The 21,925-nt window shown below is 36.0% G+C and overlaps 1 protein-coding gene across 1 annotated transcript; it reads right to left on the bottom strand.

Moving 5' to 3' along the window:
• Window positions 1-6,106: 6,106 nt before the first annotated feature.
• Window positions 6,107-10,326, bottom strand: LOC137733409 (CBL-interacting serine/threonine-protein kinase 9-like). Its single transcript, XM_068472560.1, has 15 exons — window positions 10,018-10,326; window positions 9,666-9,728; window positions 9,387-9,458; window positions 9,156-9,263; window positions 8,955-9,035; window positions 8,675-8,728; window positions 8,460-8,585; window positions 8,286-8,375; window positions 7,944-8,066; window positions 7,670-7,777; window positions 7,269-7,385; window positions 7,066-7,122; window positions 6,829-6,903; window positions 6,647-6,717; window positions 6,107-6,531 (listed from the first exon to the last, which is right to left on the bottom strand). Exons 1-15 carry the CDS (start codon window positions 10,192-10,194, stop codon window positions 6,525-6,527), a joined length of 1,329 nt encoding a protein of 442 aa, XP_068328661.1. The 5' UTR covers window positions 10,195-10,326; the 3' UTR covers window positions 6,107-6,524.
• Between the last annotated feature and the right edge of the window lie 11,599 nt (window positions 10,327-21,925).

The following is a 21,925-nucleotide window of genomic DNA, read 5'->3' as shown; positions in this document are numbered from 1 at the left end:
CTAACTGACGTAATTAAATTGGACAACAGTTCAACATAGTATAGCTTACAAATCCTTTATGAAGCGGGTGAGATCCTGCAGGACTCTTTCCCTTTTTTTGTTGAGCAGGAGAAATTTTTAGTTGTGACGGGAATACAAGTAGTACACTACATGGTTTTTAGGTAAGTGATGGGGAAATTTTATTTTTTTAAGTTATTAAATTTTTAACACAAATATCACACCATTTATATAACGACACGTAATGTACCACTTCGTGTGACGGTCACATTGAAAAATCTCTCTTTGAACAGATGCACATTCTTGGCATTTCCACATATTGGGCGTAACAACTCCCCCCCTCCCCTTTTTCCAATTTTTAGTTGAACAAGAGAAATTTTTAGTTGCGACGAGAACACGAGTGGTACACCACATGTTTTTATGTAAGTGATGGAAAATTTTATTTTTTTAAGTTATTAACTTTTTAATACAAATATCTCACCATTTATATAACGACACGTAAACAATCACACTGAAAAATCTCTTTTTGAACAAACGCACATTCTTGGCATTTCCACATATTGGGCGTAACAACTTCAAACACCACCACCCCCACCCCCAAAACAAAAAAAGGCGCAAAGCAGCAGCAGTACAAATGGTCCCCAACTTTTACAACTTTAAAAAATAAAATAAAATAATTACAGCTTACATAAAATAAAATACTTTAACAAAAAATCACGAACAATAATGTAACCATTTTTTTTTTTTTTTACAACAAACAGTAATGTAACTTTATATAAACCAACTTTAATGTTTCTTCTTTGTTCATTTACTAACATATTATCGTAGCATATATTTAATGTAAAAAAATAAAAATATAAACATCCCTCTCTCTCACATTTACCTCCAACTTCTCTCTCTTCCGTAAATATTTTTTAAGAAAAAAGAATAACAAAAAAAATAAAAATAAAAAACTGTTTCACAGTTCAGGCACAAAGTTTGTGAGCTTAGGCAAGTACTTTTTTATATAATGGGAGTGTGGCGAAGGAAGCAAATAGAGGGAAGGGGTATTTTGGGCATGCGAGGAGGAGTGTGGTGGTGGTGCGTAGTGGTTGTAGGTGTAGTTGACTGACTAAAGCCGTCAAAGAAACAATAAATTGAGGTCAAACCAATTCACGTAGCCGCTAAACTGTCCACGAAGAAGAAGAAGCAATTGACCAAACAAACAAACCGTCCACTTCGCCACGTGTGTTTTTTGTTTCAGGATCGTTTGGATGTGCTTTTAAAATAATTGAAAATGCTTTTAGAGAAAATATTTTTAGATTTCAAAAGCACTTAAAGTGCTTTTTACAATAAGTATCAATTATGTGTTTCTTCTAGGAAACACTTTAAATGTTTTTTCAGAATTACTTGCATTTACTCATGATTGGTTCTAAAAACATTTTCACCAAAAGCGCTTTCAGTAATTTCAAAAGCATATCCAAACGAGTTTTTAATTAATTCTTTCATCACATGGCTAAATAATATTTAGAGTTAATTTGCAATTTGATATTTTTAATACACCGATGTATTTACATTAAGAGTTGAAGAGTCAATTTGTATCGAATTTACTGTCTATTAGATTTAATTTTAAGATTTCTTACTCATGTATTTTATTTACATCTGTGAAATTGATTGAACACTCGAATTTAAAATTAAACTTTATAGGTCATTTAGTATTATGGTCTAATGGTATTTCTCTTCACTTGTAAGTGAGAGATCATGGGCTCAATTCTCGTTAAAGGCGAATTTGAACCACATTATTGCTAGCTCATTGTGAGGCTAAACTCATCACTTCCTCCTTAGTTTAGATAATATCGTTTGTTAAAAATAAAAAAAATAAAAAAATAAAAAACTTTATAGATGCTAATATACCACAACGGATTCATAATTTCTCCTATGTTACCAAATTTTAGTCTAATGACGTCATTGGCTGATCCACCATAGGGTTAACGGGTCAGTTAATCCCTTGGCCTTGGCGACCAGATAAATTACATGGGAGTGCTTTCCATGACCCCTTGGTTGTTCGGGTGGAAACCACTTTGTGCAATAAAGGTATTCGGTGAGACTTGACAGCACTCGACATCGCCTATGTACGAAATGTTGGAGTCATCTATTCATGGACTTTATTACGTATGTCAACATATGTTGGCCGACTCGCTCGAAGTTGTGAGCACTTATTGACGACCACAAAACATAGCTCGCATATGACTTTAGCCCATCCAAGGAAATGCCACACTGAAAATTTAGGTATTGTTTATGTCCCAAAAAACTTACATGTTTCACACGCTATTTCTTTACTAACCTCCTAACAGTTTTTCTTGAATTTACTAACGTTATCTAGTAAATGCTTCTTAGATGTTTCAAAGTGCAATAGCCGTGATAAAGTTGGCGCTTATTTGGGGGGGGGGGGGGGGGGGGGGGGGGGGGGTAAAGTTGGTGAGAATTCATAGCCCTCAAGCTTGAGAATCTGCCAAGTTGGTCCTGTTTGGTAACTCTGACGGAATTTATTGTATTGTAAGGTAAGAAACAAGAGGACAGGACCAATGTTTGGAGCTGCTAACTAGAAACTTAAAGCCAATTAATGACCAAGTGGCACATTGGAAAACGACCTGTACGTTGCCAACTGTGCCCTTTCCACATTAATTGCAACATAAATATATCGGATGAGGATTATTTACTCTCATAATCTCTCTATCCTTCTATGTATTCCTATTTGAACGGTCACGGTTAAGTTACGTCAACATCTTATATTAATTTTTTTTTATAGAGATAATAAGACAAAAAGCAACGTATGAGAGGAGAGGATGAAAGGAGATGAAAATACGAGGGTAGTTCTCTTCCAAATATATCTTGGGTGGCAGTGGGCCATGAGTTGTAGCCTTGTAGGGCTTCTGCCATTTGGTTAAGGCTTAAATGTCAACTTGGTTCTTATGTTTTACTCCATCGACCAATTGAATTCATGTGTTTTTAATTTGGTCAAATTGGTCTCTGTATTTAGATCTGTTAGCTAATTCAAGATAATCTATTAAAAGATTGTTAAAATTGACATGTACTTGGCACATGAGAGGACAAAAACGTAATTTTATTGTACACTCACTAAACTTGGTCACAAGTACATAAATAGAGAAAGTCATTCATTTAAATTTTAATTATGAGATAATTGTTGACTTCTTGTTCGATTTGAGTATAAATGAGACTACATTTGTTCCAATTAAATATGCACGTAAACTTGATCACAAATATATTCCTATATGCACAAACGAAAACAAAAAGCAACTTCAAAGTGAACTCTAGCAAGACCACAAAGAAAACTAATTTCATGCTTTTGTAGACGTAAAAAATAAAACCCATGCTTTAATTCCAAACAGTATAAAATGAAGTTGCTTTGAACTCCGCCAAAAACAAGTACTACATGGTCTTTCTCGTACATAGATACCCTACTACCAAAGAAAAACTAAAACAACTCAAACTAAAATCAAATATTCTTTTTCTTTGAACTTGTAGTTGAGTTCATTGTATAAACAGCTTTGTCAGGTGGTTTCCATGAATGTGAAGTTCTAGACGTACTTGAAGTTGAAGGTGTAGTTTGTATGCTTAGCCTGGATATGCTAGGCATGTACATACGAGTGCCTGGATATGCTAGGCATGTACTTCAAAGATATTGAATGCCTATAAATTAAAACAATATAATTATTGCATTTAACCCATTCATACAGACAAAATCCAAAGGAAATATATGATAATAATATATGAAAATATGCACCCATCATTGCCAATTGTGGAAGATGGCAGAAATAGCGTGCATACATGGTATTCCATTGAGCTCCCATCTCTTGCAAATACAAGTTTTAGTAAAATTTACCAAGTGTTGATCAACCAATGAGTCCCCCACTTGGAACACTGCATTGCCACAATACACTGGTCTGAATCTACGAGACAAAGTTTTGTTCTTCTCTAACTTTCCTTGGATCTTGGGACAAACTGGACCCTCAAATTTACTAATCAAGTCCCTCTTAACTTGCAACCTTCTCATTATTTTACACTTAATCATCTCAAGCATGGTAAGTATTGGTTTATCCCTAGCAGTCAAAATCCAGGAATTGAAACACTCACACAAGTTGTTCAGCAACATATCACATTTGATCTTCGAACTGAACCTATTCCTAGCCCGCATATTTGGATCCCTCTTTTTCAACCATTTATAAGCTTCTTCATCTAACTCTTTCAATTTTTCCATCTCACAATTAAAATCTACTTCATTTGATGCCATGGCTGCACTTCCCAGTTTATCCTTCAGTGCTTGACCCTTAAAAAGTTGCTTAAAATTTCCATAGAGATGCCTCACACACCATCTATGAGATGCTTTAGGTACCACTGATTGAAAAGCCTTATCTAATCCCTATATATATATATATATATATATATATATATATATATATATATATATATATATATATATATATATATATGTAAGAAGGTATACGTTGTACATCATTGGTAATCAATCAAGCAACATAAAAGTTTTTCATATAACTTTATATATATAACTCTTAACGCGAATAAATGATATAGAATTTTTTCTTAACATTTCAATATATAGCAAAGAAATTAAAGCAAATAATTACCTTTTGTTGATCTGAAATAAAGGTCCATCCACGTTCACTAACTGGACCAAGGTCCTCAATCAAAAGTTGAAGAAACCAACACCATGACTCTTTAGTCTCCAATTCATCAACTGCATAAGCAATGGGATACATATTATCATTTGCATCAATTCCCACTGCCACAAGTAATTGCCCTGCCAAGGTATTGAATTAATATGCACGTATAGATATATAGATGTTATGTTAAATTAATACCACGTCTACATGAGTTGATGTCAAATAAAACTACAAAGTAATTATTTCCCTTGGAATGTTCCCTTAAGGTGGCAGCCATCTACACCTATCAAAGGTCTACAACCAGATACAAACCCTTGTTTGCATGCATCCAAGCACACATAAAGTCTTTGAAAATAAGGAGGATCTACCTTCATCATTATAGTGCCGCCAATATTTGTCTTTCTAACCTCTTCGCAGTACTCCCATAACTTTTCATATTGTTGAGCATAAGTCCCACTTGGAAATCAGACCACTGGTCGTATCATATGGCACAATGGTCAAAGGTCCAGATCATCGGACCTTTGAAAATCCAACGACTGAGGCGCTCAAATTAAAGAAGTCATTAGGCTCTCTGGTGTTGTACATGGCGAGCCCCCCTGTCTGCTCGGTGACGTCGTCCCATGCCAACGGGCGCACGGCCCGACAGGCTTGGTGAAGCCCATCGATTGCCTTCTTCATTTTGGGCCACTAAAGCCACATTTGGTGGGTTTTGGGGAATTTCCCTGCTCTTACCCTTGCATCCAAGGATGGGTGGACTTGTACTAAAAGTAGAGACTGAACCAACTTAGTGGCCGACCAAATTTTATTTTATATTTGTTGTGATTTAGTCGATTTTAAAAGTTATACCAATAAAAAAATTTTGCTTGAATTTCCAAGATACAACTTTACTTCATTTAACTTTGTAGAGAATTCAATAAACTGTATTTTAATGTTTGGGTGAGTGAATTTTTAAGTTCTAAGAGATTGACATCATACTAATAAAAAATAAATTACAAAATAACGATAAGAAGATTAGAAAACTCCTCATAATAATATAACAAATGCATGTACGTAAGAAGGAAGAAGGATTTGTCAATGACACATATCAAGTAGAGATTTGTAAACCTCTCTCAAGCCACTTTGTAATGCATGTATGGAGATCTTCTAATCCCTCCTATCAACATTTGCGATTCATTTTTACTAACTTGACCACAATCCGTAGGGCTTAGAAGTCCTTCTAAACATATAAAAAATGCTAGAAATATTACATTGTACCGCCACTTATAACTTATATTGATTCCAATCTATAACAAGGTGTTGCTGAATGAAGGCTCCTATCAACGAGAACAACTTAGAATGGAACATTATAGTGGCGGTGAACCCGTTTCATGTAAATCCTTATCAACGTCCACAAAAGATGAATGGTGACGTAGGTAAGAGTTGCCAAATCAGAAAAATTGTCAGAAATTTATATAAAATCACATTGAACAATAAAAAAAAATTAAAACATAAGTCACTACATGGGATTATCATGAACAAAGTATCGCATGACTGTCTAAAAATTGGAAATTACAATCAACAATGTTCATTGTTCAATCTTCCATTACAGCAGGGAATGAAGAATTTCTCACTTCACTCTAATGATTTATGATCGTTTCTTCAAAATCGTCGACGGATTCAATTCATAGAACTATACCAAAGAGAACCCAGACCACCTCAGTTCCGAGGGAGGGATTCAAGTCTCGTTACCGCAGACTACTTCAGGCTACACTGACCGATACATGCTCCCAATTTCCCTTGCATCCACGTACCACTATGCAAACAGATCAGAAGAATAGAGAGATGGACCCAAAAGAAGAGTTTTTATTATGCCCTGCACAAAAAATTTAAACATCTGTCAACAAGCCTACTCTCGTAACAATGTACTCACAAGTACACTTGAGCGAGCGTGCAGAGAGAGACGATGAGAGGGAAAGAGAGATGATTACCTCGATTCTTCGGTAGTTTCTTCAGATTTCCACACTATATCTTGTAAACCCGATGAGAAAGTTTTGTAGAACTGTACTAACAGACATTTAGAGGGCAATATCAGTCAACAGTAAGTTGGCCCTTGAAAAAGAGTATGGAAAATGTTCGAACTAAAATGTTCAAAAATAAAATGTTCGCTTGCCTTGTGAAACTCTAGTGTGTCACCACCAGTTTTCCGGAGCTCTACCATGTGCACGGAGGGTGCCACCTCGAACACCTTAAACAAGAAGTTAAGAAGAGAGTTAATTACACCATGTTTTACAATCTGGTAGTACTTAATCGAAAGTCACATCTTCTTTAGATTTTGTAAAGTCGTGACTTGTTTTTCCAAATATCTGTATCGAACACTAAACATATATACGCATGCCAAAGGCAATACCTCGGTAGCTACGGAGAGGTGGCCCTTCCTTCCATGTTTGTCTCCCTGCAACTTCATCTGAAATTGCTTGGAATTAGCAAAAGATATATTTGGAATTTATAAACGTAACAAGACAATTGTTTCAATACGATGACTTGCATATTAAGTCAAGTCATATAAGGTGTAGCATGAGAATTGAGAATGAGTATTGTAAAACTCATTACCTTGTAGTCTCTCTTGTGAACATTAAAGCCCAATGGCTTTGCAGCTTCCTCAATTTTGTTCATGATTTCATTTGCAGGGCGTTGAGAAGTAAATCGGGTTTCTCGTTTCACAAGACCCTATAGTATGGAAGTCCAAGTGATCAGAAGGCAGCAAACTCTTGCAGAATAACTTTGACAACTATAAGGAATTAGAAGGCCACTATGGGTTCTGAAACTAAGCATGCTCTTGATTCAACAAGACCTAGAAGTCCCAAACACTATTATGGCGAATCCTTGATTTCGGATCTTCCTAAACCAACTAGGATCCTTAGTTTCTGCCCGACTAACAATTGGAACAAAACATGTAATTTGCAACTCCAAATAAAATCATACTATAGAGCGCCACACCGAAGCATTCATACCATTTGCTTCTCAAATAAGTTCTCCAGATTGAAACTCTTTGACCTAGAAATAAGCTCAAAAGCATTCATTGATACAGGTTTCTCTTTCCTTTCTGTTACTAAATTTTCCTGCAACAAGCCAATAGAAAAAGGCTATTTTAGAATGTGTACAAAGTTACAAACTCAAGACAATATTCGATCAAGCATACAAAAATTTACAGATTCTTCTGACTAAAGATACCTAGAAAAATTCATGGTTGAGAGAAATAAATTAACTTCTGACTAATATTCATACCTTCGAATCGCCGAAAACAGCATCTACATCACCTAAATTCACATCCTCTTCCTCCTTAAACTGTGCTGGCTTGTAGTCTTTCTTAAACCATTCATTTTCTAAGATCTCAGGAATTGTTATCCGCTGCCATAGAAAAAAAGGGCGAGAACAAGAAAAGAACACCTAGTCAGGCTATATAACAAAAGATCGTCTGCATTTAGATCTTAATGCCCTGTAATGCCTGTATAATAAGTTTACATGCACACGCTCATATACCAATGGTCTCAAATAATAATTTTCATGAGCGTATGGAAGAATGTACTTATTGAATTTTGGCACAGGAAAAAAGGCTTTGGAGCTCACCGTTACAGGGTTTGGATCAAGTATGCACTGTATCAATTTCATTGCCCCGGATGAAAACCATGCTGGACATGAAAATTCAGCTTTGCAGATCTGAAATTAACAATAGCCATACACTAATAAGTTATCCAGAGATTCTCATCATTTAAACAGAGAAAGCAATACTTGGTTACATACTTTTTTGTACAGCGCTATAAGACTTCGTTCATCAAAAGGCAGGTAACCAGCCATGAGTACAAAGAGAATGACCCCGCAAGACCAAATATCAGCTGATGTGCCGTCATAACCCTTATTGTTTAGCACCTGATACAAAAATACCAAATGTGAGAAACAAAAGAACATAATCAAACAGCAGGGCAATAACCTGTTTTCATAAAGTAGGAAGTGAATACCTCGGGAGCAACATAATTTGGAGTCCCACAGGCAGTATGAAGCAGCCCATCTTCCTACAAAATGTGCACATTGTCTGCTTTAGTATGTCATATAACATAAGTTAAAACATATCGGCAACAAGATTGAATTGAATATTCCGACTTCCCACCAACGACAAGGTCCAAAGACACTCCTCATAGCAAGAGGATTCACTTCTGGTAACAGTACATCACTTAACTATAACCACTTCAATACAAGATTTTAGATCTACTAAAATCTTCTTGCAACAATGTTACTCACCCGCACTTGCTGTTCAAACGTACTGAGTCCAAAATCTGAAATTTTAAGCACTCCATATGAATCTAGAAGAAGATTTTCGGGCTGCAAAAATATGAGTCTGATGCTGTTAGTCATGAATAGTCTAAGAAACCCAAATATTCATTCCAGAGCATATCCAGTATAACCAATGAAATCAGGACAAAGTTATAAAGTCTGTTAAACCTTCAAATCGCGATGGTAGACGCCTCTACTATGGCAGTAATCCACAGCATTAATGAGCTGCTGGAAATATCTCCTGGCTTCATCCTCTTTCAGTCTCCCATTTTTGGCCTAAGGAAACATGAAGCTGATAAAAGATTGTTTTCTAAAGTAAACATAAGACTTGCGTCCACAGTAACAAGACAGTATTTCAGTGAAAACAGGATAATGCAAGTTGAAACAACAATTGCTTACTATTTTGTCGAAGAGCTCACCCCCATCAACAAACTCAAGAACAATGTAGATCTTAGTTTTGCTTGCCATGACCTACTCATAAGCACAAAAAGTTCACGATTCAAAAATGTGCGAAGAAATCTGTATATGCATACGGCACTGGGGAAATACACCAATGTTTTAAAAGGCGTAGGCAAAGCCAAGGCGTTTCAACTTCTCTTTTATAATGATCACAAAGAAAACACCTCTAATTCATTTCTTGAATAAAATAAAAAAATAAAATGGAAGGGATTGCATTACCTCGAACATTTGCGTAACATTTGGGTGCTTGATCAGCATCATTGTTGATATCTCTCTTTTTATCTGCCAATATACAAACACCAAAGAAAAATTAGTTATAATTTCATTCCTGCTCAACATTATTTATAACCACCTAAAACATTATTCGCTTCTTCCCAAATTCAAAAGAAACAAACATATTACTGAATCAAAGTCATTCTCTTTTTATCACCTGAACTACTCAAAAACATGCAACCTTGGCTTAGATCCCCTAATCCCCAAAATATCAACATTTCTAAACAACCAATATAAATGAATTATATATATATATATATATATATATATTTGTATATATGTATGTATATATACATACGTGTTCGACCATCTTGTGTTTGAGGACTTGCTCGCGGTCGACGATTTTGATGGCGACGCACTGTCCGGTCTCCATGTTCTTGGCGAACTTCACCTTCGCAAACGTTCCCTCTCCGAGCGTCTTCCCCAGCTCGTACTTCCCCACCCGGGTCCTCATCCTCGGCCCCTTCGCGCTCATCTTGCCGCCCTTCCTTACCGCACGTCTAAGATCCCACGGTCCGAAATTTCCAACTGGGGTCCCGCGCAAAGGATCTAAAGATTATAACTCAGTGTTTGTTGCAGCTTCTGGGTCGGGCTTGATAGGAAGGAGAAGGGGAGAGAGAGAGAGAGTGGCAGATCATAGGAAGAAGAGCAAGAAGAGGGAGGCATTAAGGTGGTGGTGTTTATCGTGTCGAAAGCGTGTTGGGCCCGCATGGGGGGATGACTAGTATCACACGACTCTACCAATCAGGCACATGCTCCGTCTGATATTGTTTCACAAGTTCCATGGCTGTCCATGCATGTCCTGCATCATCCTTAATCACCTGCTGTTATGTCATAATTTCGATAATTGTCTCTTATTTTTTTCCTTTTTTTTTATTGTTTTCCCAAAACACCCTTCTCCTCAAATGGCTGGAATTGTGGTGGACTATTTGACACCTTTGCTAATTTGGAGCCTGTTTTAGTGGTGCCGGAGTTATTCGCGCTCAATCCAAACACTCTCACAGACCGGGAGATAAGTGCGCTTTCTTTGAGGCGACATAAATCACAAAATCTTTTAATTTACAGGACAATATTTTCAATTTTAGAGTTTTTATTACAAGAAATATATGCGCACTTTTTATAATGAATCATTTTAGTTTTGATCCCTAATTAACTTAATTGTTGGACTAAAACCTTGTTTGTTTCAATATTTTGATCGAGGTCCTTAACATTATTTAAGAGATTTAACTTATGCATTTATGCATTTAATGTCCCCCAAATTATGAAATTTAAAAAAATTCAAATAATATTTTTAAAATATACTAAATACTTAAAAAATAAGTATTTACAGGAACATTATTCTTCACAAAATTATAGCAAGAAAATAATGTACCCAACCTGTCACATCCTAGCCCGGGGTCCACCACATCCTGGGCTCACTCCACCACTATAGCACAATATTGTTCACTTTGGGCCCCTACCACACCCTCACGGTTTTGTTTCTGGGAACCCGAACCCGAAGCCATGGGTACAAATACGTTAAAAAATATGGGCACAAATGCAAATAAAACTTTAAAAAATATGGGCACAAAAAGAAATTAATATATAAGTACAAATTAAAACTAAAAAGAAAATTGGTACAAATTAAAAATAAAAAAAAATAAAAAAAGGTTGCAAATTAAAAATGGGTACAAACTAAAAATAAAATATATGATAAAAAATTTAGCATGGCTAAATATAAATATAATGTAACATTTGTAAACACTAAATGAATATATTTAGAAATAAAAAATATTTTTATTATTGAAATAATCAATGACATTTATTAATACCTAAGGATCTTGATAAAAAATGGAAAGGAATAAGGTTTACAAAGTTCCCTTTAATCAATGGAGTAGCAAAAAGAAGGATGAGAACCTAATTTCTCCTTTTATAATTTACTTAAAATCAAAATAACCAAAGTGTATTATGAAGTAGAGTTGAATCAATTTAAAATGTGTTTCTAAGACAAGGATTACAAAGTGGTCTTAACATACTTTCATAATTTTTTCAAAAGAAAAAAATAATAATAATAATAAAATAAAAATACTTTCATAATTAAATATTAAAATATTTTGAAAAAATGAAACGCGTGAACTTTACCTCTTAACATTGCACGACTGCATGTTGAGGTTTGTTTGAATTGAGTTTTCTTTTTCTGTTTTTGTAGGTAAATTATATTTTACCACTTTAATTTATGGATACTTGCTTGGTTCCTCAAGTCAACGCCACCAAATGCAGCGCTCATTCGAGAGTGATTGGAAAGCATTTTAATCCGAGTGTTTGGATTTGATAGTATTTATGCCTTTTCGAAGATTCATTCCCTGTTACTGGCGAATGTGTGGTCTAGAGATTACATTTGGACAGACTTGTCTTTGGAGCTCCGTGGCAAAAAGTTGTTAGGTCCACCAACTGGTTTGAGCAGTCGAGAAGTAATTTAAGCCCAATGCTCGTTCCTTGTAGTTGGTAGACAATCCATGACATTGAGTGGTCGTTGGTAGCGCTCATCATCTATCACTGAGGTAGCGCTCTATCTACTAAATCTTTTAGGCTGACTTGTAGACCTAGTATTTCACACTTTCAGCACTTGTGGACCTTCTCTTAAGCCATCTTTGAGAATAATCAACTATACCTTATTTTAATGCGTATAAAAGAACAATGCGTTAACAATGGCATGTGTGAAATGCGTTACAAAATAAAACTCGATAGTACATTAGAATCTCGGACATATTATATAAATTGTAAAACAATTTTGTAACTAATATAATGAGATTAATTAGTCTTTATATTATTTCATATTTACAATAAGAGTATAACTAATAAAGAAAATCAAATTAGTTAATTTATATTTTGGTAACTATAATTTCATAATAGCACTGATATCTAACCAAATTGATTAGTTTGTATTTTATACTAACATTATTATTAGTTAGTCCAGTTCATACCACAATGGTAGAGAGAAGTGATGCCCTTACACACGTGGGTTCGAACTCTATTGGTTTCCTATTTAACATCTAATCTAACAAATATATCATTTTAATGAGAAAATAAAAAATAAATTCATTAGCATTGTTGGGATACGAGGGCAATTGTGTAATTGTGATTATAACCTGACTGCTAATTATGTAGGAGAGACAAACGATTTGTGGTCAAAATTAAACGATATAGATAAACACAGACGTGATTTCTCACGTGATTTCTCATACAATAATTGAGGGATGCCTCGCTCCAAGACAAAGGGCTGGCAACTGGGGATGATTTTGCTGGGGCCTTCTATGTCGTGCTTCATATCTTTTATTGATTCTACACCTCATGTACAATAATTACGTATCATCTTATCCTGTAACTTTCACTGACGTGGAACTATGTTACTGTGTCCACGTATCATGAGTGGGACATATTGTCCTTGCCAAGCCACACCGGAATTTGTTTGTAACCGTCACACAATCACGTGTTAATGTCTATTTAAATTATAATATTGTATATCATGTAGATTTATAGTAATATGTAACGTACAAGTGTAAACATCATGTACAAAAACTACTCAATCGAGTTAGGATAACATTTCATCTTTGTAACACTGTAGAAACTCCTGCCTCTATCTCCATAAATAAGCAAGAGCTGTTGTTCTCTTGGTGGTCTAGTGACCTATATCACTCATCGTCGAATTTACTATCAAGAATTGAGATTGAAACATTAGACAAATGACCATTTAATATACATCTTGTATATCAAATTCAACAATGATTGAATACGACGAAGAACACATTTCTGCCATGCAAAACCCTCTATTGGATAAATTAATCACAAAAAACTTTCTTCATTAGCCATTATGCATGCAATGGTTAAGAATTTCAACTATCCAAATCATTGAGAGCTTTATAGTAAGCAAGCTCTACACTTGTGTCAAGAATCAAAATAATCTTTTTGGGCTTGAATTACAGCCCAATTCTCATTGGATCAAAATTAGTACTGGTCCTCCTGTCCACATTCAAGCAAAAAGACATACGAGCTACGAGAAAAATTGAAAGTCAATCACGTTATAAAAGAGATAGAATGTATAACTGTGTGAGATTAGCGATTGGTCACTTTTTGATGCAAATTATTAGGTTCATTACGGGGAATGTTTGATTTTAGGGAACTTTAATGCAAAGCTTTCGGTACTATTCACTTTAAGGAAAAACCATATTTTTACACTAAAAAGTCAATCCTGATACTATTCACTTTACCCTTTATTTTTCCTTATCGTTAAAACTCAAAGTTTTCAAGCCTTTTTCATTAGTTTTCCTTTGATTTTATTCTCCAAAAGCACAAAAAGAGCTATACGTTTATACCAAATTAATTGAAAATATGTCATTGCATTAAAACCCTATTTTATGAAGCTGTACTCTTGTTTTCTCCTTCAGCACTCCTTGCCTTGTTTCCTCCACTTAGTTATAACCCCAGAAACAAAAAAGGAGGGATTGTGCAGAAAGATGTGAGCGAACTTCTGGTTGTTAGTTTTATATTATACTGCATGTATTATTTACTAGAAAATTTGGAGAATAATTGATCAGCTTGCACAATTTAATTGAAAAGAGTTCATAGAAGATTCAATGATAGATTCAAGATTCTAACGTCGGATGGTTTTAGTCAAGCTACGCTAGGAGTTAGTCGGATAGTACGTTGTTACCTAGACGGAACCTAGGCAAGGTCTTAAGTGGATTTAACTAAATTTATTATATATCATAAAATAAGTGTCTATTTACACTTACGAAAATATTATTGAGAATTTGGGTTTATTACTTTAATTAAGTTTATTATTTAACATATAACATACAAAAATATCGGAATTGTTGCTTTAATATTTTAGTGAATTTGATGGTATAAGAAGTAAGTTCAAGTGATTACAAGTTTGTAGTACTTTACGAAATATTTTTCAGATGTCACATGAATTTACAGTGAATTTCAAAAGAAATAACAGCGGTAAACATATGGTATAAAAGGTATTGGTTGAATAATACATTATTGCTTTATTAATTAAAATGTTAGGTGGCACAACCTAATTCGACAGCAATTAAAAAAAAAATTGGGAGTTTGTCAAGTGGGAAATGGAGGTAGAAAGTAATTTTCTCTTTCTTCTTCGTTGGAACCAAGGTCCAAAAACAACAAAGCCATGGTGGTTTTCTTAGGGTGTTCCGTTTCGTCTAAAATTAGATTTTTCTCTTGTTGTTCAAAGCTTCTTGTCACATCCTGGCCCGGGGCGGATCACTTTCCAGGCCCGCTCCACCACCCTAGCACGATATTGTCCACTTTGGGCTTACCATTCCCTCACGGTTTTGTTTGTGGGAACTCACGAGCAACTTCCCAGTGGGTCACCCATCATGGGATTGCTCTAGCCTCCTTCTCGCTTAACTTCGGAGTTCCTACGGAACCCGAAGCCAATGAGCTCCCAAAAGGCCTCGTGCTAAGTAGATATGAGAATATACATTTAAGGATCACTCCCCTGGGCGATGTGGGATGTCACAATCCACCCCCCTTAGGGGCCCGACGTCCTCGTCGGCACACACGTGACCAAAGGTTAGGCTCTAATACCAAATTGTCACATCTCAGCCCGAGGCGGATCACTTCCCAGGCATGCTCCACCACCGTAGCACGATATTGTCCGCTTTGGGCTTACCATTCCCTCATGGTTTTGTTTTTAGGAACTCACGAGCAACTTCCCAGTGGGTCACCCATCATGGGATTGCTCTGGCCCCCTTCTCACTTAACTTCGGAGTTTCTACGGAACCCGAAGCCAGTGAACTCCCAAAAAGCCTTGTGCTAGGTAGGGATGAGAATATACATATAAGGATCACTCCCCTGAGCGATGTGGGATGTCATACTTCTATTGCACAACATCTGCACAACCATTGTGGTCTTCTCTCTTCCACCACCTGCCCAAACCGTTGGGTCTTCCTCAGAAGTCCTCATAGGTGCTTTTTTGGACTTTCGGATGGTCCTAGACTACTCGGGTCCAAGAGCGGATATGCCCCCTAAAAAGGAATTTTTATATAAGTGAACTAGTGAAGTGTATAACAAGCAACAAAGTTTATTGTACTTTATACATACATACATACATACATATAGACAAATACTTTTACACTCTTTTTAAGCCTTTTGATTACATGACATCCAAGAGTTCTTATTTATTCATTAAATGGCATGGATGCTTAACTAATATTAAAGATAAAATAAAACTGAAAAAAAAATCTGGAAAATTAAAAATATAATTAAAAAAGGAAGATAATTTAACTGAAATTGGTTCTCCCATTTCCATTTCTATCAAGACTTGGATTCAGACTTTGAACCCTAATAAAAAAAATCATGAAACTTTTTCTCTGCCGATGAGGAAGCTTGATGGAATCTCTTCTTTCATTTTATCAAAAATAAACCCTAATAATAACAAAACAACGTACTTTTTAAATTAAAAAAAAAAGGTGATACCAGGCATAGGTAATACCCAACGTAAACAAGGATTGAGTTTTTATTTTTTATCAAAAATAAACCCTAATAATAATATAAAAAATAAACCCTAACGTTTCGAGAGAGCTTATGGAAAGAGAGGTGGTCCTAGGAGTCAGTGAGGCGGTGGAAGTAGGAAAGTCGGGAGCTTAAAGCACTGGTCGACGACATGACAGACACAGAGAGGGAGGAAAGAGAGGCGAAATAGTGGTGTAATTCAATGCCACTCCCTCTTGATGTCTCTGGTTTTTGGATAGGGTGGATCTCTTCGATACATACCTCAATGCACCAAAGAAAACTTTGTTAATTTTATTTATTCTATTAACTTTAGTTTTAACTTTCTTCCAGATTTTATGTTTTTTATCAATTTTATTTTTAATATTAGTTAAAATCCACATAAGTATCCAAGTCATTTAATGAATAAATAGGAACCCTTGGATGTTATAAAATCTAAAGGCTACAAAGAAGTGTAAGAATGTTTGTAAAAATATTTGTCCCTTGATCCTATCCCTATATATATTTATATAAAGGGGGTAAAAATTCATTACCAAGACACCATAATTATAAACACAGAGGCCTAATTATAATAAGCACATAACAAATAAGTGGACCATCAAAGTGAAGCAAAAGAACCCAAAACCAAGTTCTGGGCCCAACATCAAAAAAACCAAAACACCAAAACAAACCCTAACAACTTGCAACATTCATCGCCACCAAAATACCACCTACCCACCATTTCGACTCATTGTCCCCAACAGAAGTCTAAAATTAGGTCTAACATAGCCCTTGAACTGGATGAAGAGAAGGCTTCAACATCCTCCAAAGAGCAGTATCGAGATCTCCACCACAAATCGAAACAAACACGAGGGAGGAACCAACTTGCAAGTAACAGTGCCAGTGAAGACAGAGAAAGGGAAGAAGGTGGTGTGAACAACGAGCAGAAGCTCCATGCACCTTCCCAGGGGATCGTGAGAAATTACGTTGAAGATTTATGGGAGCAGATCTCTACGAGATTGATGAATGATTGAGCTTATGAGGAAAGGTATGCAGCGGATTGTTGGAAATCTTAGAGGTGAAGGGATGGGAAAATTAGGGCCAAATGATGGTAAAATTAGAGGAAAACAAGGGTGATAGATGAGATCAATCCAACCAACAAACAAAGGAAAAAGTAAGTTGAAAAAGAAAGAAAGAGAAGGAAAAAGAAAGAAAGAGAAAGGAGGACTGCCACTGACCCTAGCCAGAGCTAGGATTGTCGGATGTGAAAGAAAGGATGAACGGAAGAACACTCACACATCGATGAGAAACATTCTCAGGTAGAGATAACGACTTTCACCAAACGAGAGACAAAGAAGGTTATTGGATTCTACTTTATGACCAGTTTTTTAGGGCTTAAAGTTTCAAAGGGAGAAACCTCTAGATAGAATTGAGATCATCTCTGAATCTTACTGTTAGAAGCCTAAAGACCAAGAAATTCGAACTGTTCAAAACTGAGAGATCTGGGCCATAGTTTTGTGTAAGGCTCGGAACCAGTCGATTCCTGAGCATCTCCCCTCTCAATTGTTAGAGTTTGTGTGTATTGGATATTCTTCGATGGAGACTTGATACAAATCTAGAGAAATACCATAGAGTGACAGAGAATTGCAGAGAATGGTGATGAAGTTAATTTCTGAAAATCCTCACTCAAAGCATGAGTAGTTTGTTACCGTTATACATGGAAGAGGAAGGGAGATCCTTCACTCATCAAACTGAAATACAATCTCAGCCCTTAATTGCTATCACCCTATGAGATGATGATACATGTCTTAATCTATCACTTAAGCTAGATACAAATGAGAGTTGCCAAATGGACTATGATCCAAGGGTCTACATTTAAATTGAAAACAACTATTAAAATAAACATTTGAATTTTTTTTTTGGCTCCAAGGTTTAGCTGAATGATTATACACTAACACTCCTCTCTAATCCTTTAGTCGATATGACTCCCAGAAGCTTCCTTAGATATGCAAATCGATCTTTAGACAAGGCTTTAGTGAAAATATCTGCAATTTGCTCCTCAATTTTGTAATACACCAATTCAATCTCCTTGGCTTGAATTGCTTCTCGGATGAAGTGGAATTTTCTCACACATGATCTAAGTTCCTTCCACTTGTTCCTCTCCAAAGTCTTCAAGCACAAATCTTAGCTATTTTGCTTGAGAAGTAGCTTCTGCAACATTGACATATTCTGCTTCTGCAGTGGACAATGCCACTGTGTTTTGCTTGATTGATGCCTATGAAAACACACCAGATCCTAGTGTAAATGCATACCATGAAGTGCTCTTCATATCATCTTCATTTCCTGCCCAGTCATTATCACAGTAACCAATTAGGGTAGTTACCTTCCATTTTTCAAAAACAATTCCAAAGTCAATTGTTCCATGAATGTATCTTAGCATCATCTTTGCTGTCCCCATGTGTTTCTTAGTGGGATTATGCATGAATCTTGCTAATAAGCTTGCTGCAAACATCACATCAGGTCTAATTGCTGTTAAGTAGAGAAGACTTCCCACAAGCTGCCTATATTCTCCTTCATTTGCAGCTTCACTTCCATCAATCTTACTTAATTTCTCATTCATTGCAAGTGGGGTAGCCACAATTTTGCAATCTTTTAACCCAAACTTTTCAATTAACTTATGTGCATACTTCTTTTGGTGTATGAAAATACTCTTCTTAGTTTGTAGTACTTTCATTCCAAGGAAATGATGTAACAACCCCAAATCTATCATCTCATAGTGCTTCATCATATCACTTTTAAATTCTTCAAGCATTTGTGGGTGCTACCAATGTATACAATATCATATACATATAAGGAGGCAATAATGATACCTGAATCCTCCTTTGTTTTAACATACAAGGCTGCTTCACTTGAGCTTTTCTTGAAACCTGCATTGTTGAAATAGGCATCAATCTCATCATACCAGGCCTTTGGTGCCTGTTTCAATCCATACAGTGCCTTGTTTAGTTTGTACACCTTAGTTTCTTCATTCTCCTTCACAAACCTTTGTGGTTGCTCAACATACACTTCTTCCTTTAATACTCCATTAAGAAATGCAAACTTCACATCCAGTTGATACAAGCTCCATTGCTTTTGTTCAACAAGAGCAAATAAGGTTCTTATGGTGTCCAACCTTGCCACAGGGGCAAAAGTCTCATTGTAGTCAATTCCTGGCTTTTGTGAGTAGCATTTAGCCACCAACCTAGCTTTATTTTTCTGCACAGTACCATCTAGATTGAGTTTGGTCTTATAAACCCACTTGACACCAATGACTGGCTTGTCAAATGGTCTCTTAACAAGCTGCCATGTGTTATTCTTCTCTATCATTTCCAACTCAGCTTTCATTGCCTTTTTTCATGAATCATCTTTGGTTGCATCATCATAACTTTCAGGTTAAATAATACACATATTGCACTGAGCCATGATTTCACTCACAGTTCTCCACTTTTTAGGTGTATAATCATATACTTGAGACCTGTCAATCACACTTTCACTTTGAGAGATAATAAGTTGCTTAAAGTGAGAACTTTCACCACTTTCACAGATCTCATTAGCATTGTGATACTCAGTGACAGTTAGAAATCTCAGTTCATTGCTTGTAGTGCAGTTCCAATCCCAGGAAGTATTCTCATCTAATGTAACACCTCTTGAGAGAATGATCTTTCTTGAAATCGGATCATACAATCTATAGCCCTTCTCACTGTCACCATAACCCACAAAGATACACTTATGGCTGTTTTCTTCCAACTTGTGCCTGAGATTTGAAGGAATGTGCATATAACAAAGTGAACCAAAGATCTTCAAGTGAGCTATCCATGGTTTTCTACCACTATAAAGCCTCAAATGGAGTTGTTTTCTCCAAGGCTTTAGAATGACACCTATTAAGCAAGTAAACTGTAGTATTCACTACTTCTGCCCAAAATTCATATGGAAGGTTCTTTTCATGCAACATTGATTTTGCCATTTCCACCATAGTTTTATTTTTTTTCTCTCTGACACTCAATTTTGTTAGGAAGTGTAGGCCATAGTCAACTGTCTTTGAATTCCTAACTCACTGCAATATTTGTCAAATTCTGCAGAAAGGAATTATCCCATTCTATCACTTCTGAGACACTTCACCTTATAGCCACATTGTAATTCAGTCATTGCCTTGAACTTCTTAAAACACTCAAATGCATCAGACTTATATCTCAGGAAATACACCCATATCATTCTAGTGCAGTCATCTGTAAATAACAAGAAGTACATGTTTCCAGACTGTGATTCAACTTGCATTGGACCACAGATGTCTGTGTGGATCAATTCCAATGGTTTCTTGGCTCTCCAAGTTGACTCAAAAGGGAATGAATCCTTGTGTTTTTTTTTCCCATCATGCAACCCTCACATACTTTTGTAGACATTTCCAAGTGGAGCAATCCATGCACCATCTCCTGTTCTTCAAGCATTTACTCCTCATTCAAGTGTCCCAACCTTTTATGCCAAGTCTGAGAGCATTGTGTGACACTTGCTCTTAGTGCAAATTGATTTGCATGCCTCATTGTCAAAGAAAACACCTATTACTTGTCATCTGCACTCTAATTATCATATTATCAAGTGATCAGCTATAAAAAATGTTCACTACATTTCCTCCAAACACTAAGTAATAGCCATGTTCAATCATTTGTCCAACACTAAGAAAGTTCTCCTCGAGTCCAGGAACAAGCATCACTTCTTGTATGTGTTTTCTTCTTAATTTGGTCTCTATTACCAGGGTTCCTTTTCTAGCAACTTGAACAATTTCTCCAATCTCCATCTTCACTTTAGAAGTCAAATTTCTATAGATATTAATTAATAACCTCTCATCACCTATCATGTGGTTACTACAACCACTGTCAATATACCAAGAGTTGTTCACTTTCACATCAGTCACTGCATTGTAGACATAGAATAAGGATCTTGTTTCTCCAATTTGCCTTGCATAATTAACCTTCTGCACTGCTTTACTCTCGTGGCAATCTTTGTGCACTTTGGTTTATCCTCATAGCAACATTTCCCATAGTGAAACCTATCACACCATTTGCAATCTCCCTAAGTGCTATTTTGCTTCTGAGTCTAATTAGGCATGTGATCCCAATTTCTCTGAGCATTGTTTTGTCTATGAACAAAGTTAGGCTTGTGATCCTAACCTTTCCCTCTTGGCTTCCAATTCCTTTGAAATTTCAGATTTCCAGAGAATCCACCACTTCTAGATCCTTTAGTTGCCACATTTAAACTTGTAAATGCTCCCTCAGTGGAAGTTTTAGCATGTAAATCAAGCATATGCTCAAACCCCTTTAGTGTAGACCTCAAGAGTTTAGAGATTTTTAGAGTGCTCAATCACATAACAGATTGCATCATATGTTTTTGGAAGACTAGTTAGTAATTTTTGCATAATTCTCTCCCTAGATAGTTCTTCTCCATAACTTCTCATTTGGTTAATGATATCAAATAATCTAGTGAGATACACAAATAAAGATTCATTATCTTTCATGCGAGTATATTCAAAATCTCTAGGTAACCCTTGCAATTTTACACTTCTTACTTGTTTATCTCCTCAGAATTCACCCTTCAAGACATCCCAAGCTCCTTTGGACGTTTCTTTATTCACGATTCTAAGGAAGATCTGGTCCGAGACAGCTCCCTGGATTATTCCA

The sequence above is a fragment of the Pyrus communis genome, chromosome 5 (genome assembly GCF_963583255.1).
Source record: "Pyrus communis chromosome 5, drPyrComm1.1, whole genome shotgun sequence".
Lineage (NCBI taxonomy): Eukaryota > Viridiplantae > Streptophyta > Magnoliopsida > Rosales > Rosaceae > Pyrus > Pyrus communis.
This window is presented reverse-complemented; position numbering and strand designations above follow the sequence as displayed.